This window comes from Temnothorax curvispinosus, unplaced genomic scaffold (genome assembly GCF_003070985.1).
Source record: "Temnothorax curvispinosus isolate PA1 unplaced genomic scaffold, ASM307098v1 QBEX01005985.1, whole genome shotgun sequence".
In the NCBI taxonomy this organism is placed as follows: domain Eukaryota; kingdom Metazoa; phylum Arthropoda; class Insecta; order Hymenoptera; family Formicidae; genus Temnothorax; species Temnothorax curvispinosus.
Window position 1 is genome coordinate 1 of NW_020215765.1, and position 2,117 is coordinate 2,117.

The 2,117-nt window shown below is 45.2% G+C and overlaps 1 protein-coding gene across 1 annotated transcript; it reads right to left on the reverse strand.

The window, feature by feature from the left end:
* Window positions 1-351: 351 nt before the first annotated feature.
* Window positions 352-2,111, reverse strand: LOC112455292 (40S ribosomal protein SA). The gene is made up of 5 exons (XM_025017102.1): window positions 1,955-2,111; window positions 1,652-1,863; window positions 1,163-1,450; window positions 717-947; window positions 352-502 (listed from the first exon to the last, which is right to left on the reverse strand). The coding sequence occupies exons 1-5, from the start codon at window positions 2,085-2,087 to the stop codon at window positions 425-427; spliced, it is 942 nt and encodes a 313-aa protein (XP_024872870.1). The 5' UTR covers window positions 2,088-2,111; the 3' UTR covers window positions 352-424.
* Window positions 2,112-2,117: the final 6 nt, after the last annotated feature.

Genomic DNA, 2,117 nt, shown 5'->3' on the forward strand with positions numbered 1-2,117 from the left:
ACTATAGATTTTCAGTACTGGCAGTGAATATCTGAACGCAGTCTTGAGTCACGCATGAATCAGTGGCGGCGCTAGAGAGAACAGTTTTATTATTTTTCTAAGGATTTCATTACAACTTTGTATAATACTTCGTATAATATCGTTCAATGCGCGCTTGTAATTCGTGAATCCTTAGAACGCTCGTTTATTAGCTTCAAATTGCGAGGAACAACAGTTGCTTCTCCTGATACAGAGAATTGCACTGGTTAAATTCCGGGACACTACTTATATACAAAAGTGTTCGCGATTTTCGTAAAAACTTGTTGAGTGGATGCTGATACAGGATCAAATAAGGAAAGAATAAAACACAGCTTTGTTTCAAATGGTCCTGTTACAGACATTGTACAAAGTACATGTTGTCCTTGAGATGTCGGTAAGCATAAAATCACCACTTTTCGGTGGTTGCACCTCCCCAGCTTTGAGCGGCTGGAGGTGCGACGGGTGTCGACCACTCCTCCGGAGGCTGAACACACAACAATACCGTAATTTATTGTCTTGTTTAATGCATATGTAAGTCACGGTGGAAAGAAAGTACCTTCCATCATGATGTAAGTTATAAGTATCAAGGAATATGTTTTATAAATATATAAAGTAATGTGTCAGAATAATAAATTGGAAAAGCAGTAAGATTGACTAAATCAAGTGAGTCGAGAATAAATCTGATGCAAACGTCTCACCTGGGCAGCCCAATCACCGCTGGGTTGGAATGGCTGCGTGGCACCGGCCACTGGGGGAATAGGAGCGGCTGCCGGCGGTGCTACGTCATCGGCCCAGTTCTCGGTGGGCACTGCGGTCGTCTCGACCTCGTTCACCCAGCCGGGCTCCGGAGCAGGAGCAGTCTCCACCGGACCCGTGAATTCCTTCGGCGGCGGCGCGATCTCCTTCGCAGCCTGTTCTTCTTTCTCTGCCTGGAAAGAAGACGTTTCACAACCTGTTATCGATCGCGGAGCTACGCACGCGGAAGCGCGTCGTGGAATATTCGTTCGATCTTTGTCAGAAAAGATTAAGCCTTAAAAAAACCAACAGATTTGTTTCTGGATCCTATTGTCTCATCATTGCGATAAACTTAAAACGGTAGTGTGGGGAAATTAGACAGTAGAGAGTGAGAGAAGATTGCACAGACCTCCTCGGGATCTCTGTAGAAGAAGAGATCGACCACCACGTCCCACTTAGTCTCACGTGGAATAGATCCCCTTAGGCGCAGCACTTCCCTGGCGAGCAGCCACCACATTAAACCAACTGTGTGCAGACTCTTGGTGTTGCAAGGAATCGCAATGTCTACGAAACGCAGCGGCGAGTCGGTGTTGCAGAATGCGATAACTGGGATATTTACATAGCTCGCCTCGGTGATGGGCTGATGGTCGGTGGACGGATCCGTGACGATCAACAAGCGTGGTTCACGGAAGGCAGCCTAGAAACCAAAAAATTGGCAAAAATTATGCTGCACTTAAATCATTTTTCGAGCTATCCAATGATATCGAAACAAAATCAGAAAAGATTAAGCCAAATAAACCAACAAGTGTCAATTCTGGAATTAAGTGTTTCATCACTTTAATTTTTAGTACTGTAAATCTAACAATAAGTTAAACGGGACGTTTGCTAATTTTTTCACCTGGATTTGATTGGTGAATGCACCTGGGGTGAAACGTCCGGCGATAGGGGTGGCACCGGTGTGAGCCGCAAATTTCAGCACAGCTCTTTGGCCCGAATGACGACAGCTGATGACAAAAACTTCACTGGGGTGTTCGATGGCGACGATGGCACGAGCCGCGAGTAGCAGCTTCTCCCAGGTGTGGCGAAGATTGATGACATTTACACCAGCACCTAAAAAAACGTAAAAGAAATAGCATGAAGATTGTGATTAGCGTATTCTAAGAAATCTAAATTACATTTAAAGCGTATACAGATTACTTGCCATCGACTCTCTTCTTATAGACGTACTGCTCCATTTGGAAGTTGACGTTTTCGGCACCCAGGTGGGTGCCAGCAGCCAACATTTTGGTGACATCGTCCTCCTTGAGGGCCAATACGTCTAAACCTCCTGACATTTTAACGTTGTGGTTGAATTACGAGTCAAC

Bases quoted from the DNA above. Each gene is read 5' to 3' on its own strand.
- LOC112455292 (XM_025017102.1), bottom strand. From the start codon at position 2,087: ATGTCAGGAGGTTTAGACGTATTGGCCCTCAAGGAGGACGATGTCACC. The intron at 1,451-1,651 runs GTGAAAAAATTA...TTTGGTTTCTAG, and splicing joins CATTCACCAATCAAATCCAG to GCTGCCTTCCGTGAACCACG. The intron at 503-716 runs GTGAGACGTTTG...TTGTGTGTTCAG, and splicing joins GCGGTGATTGGGCTGCCCAG to CCTCCGGAGGAGTGGTCGAC.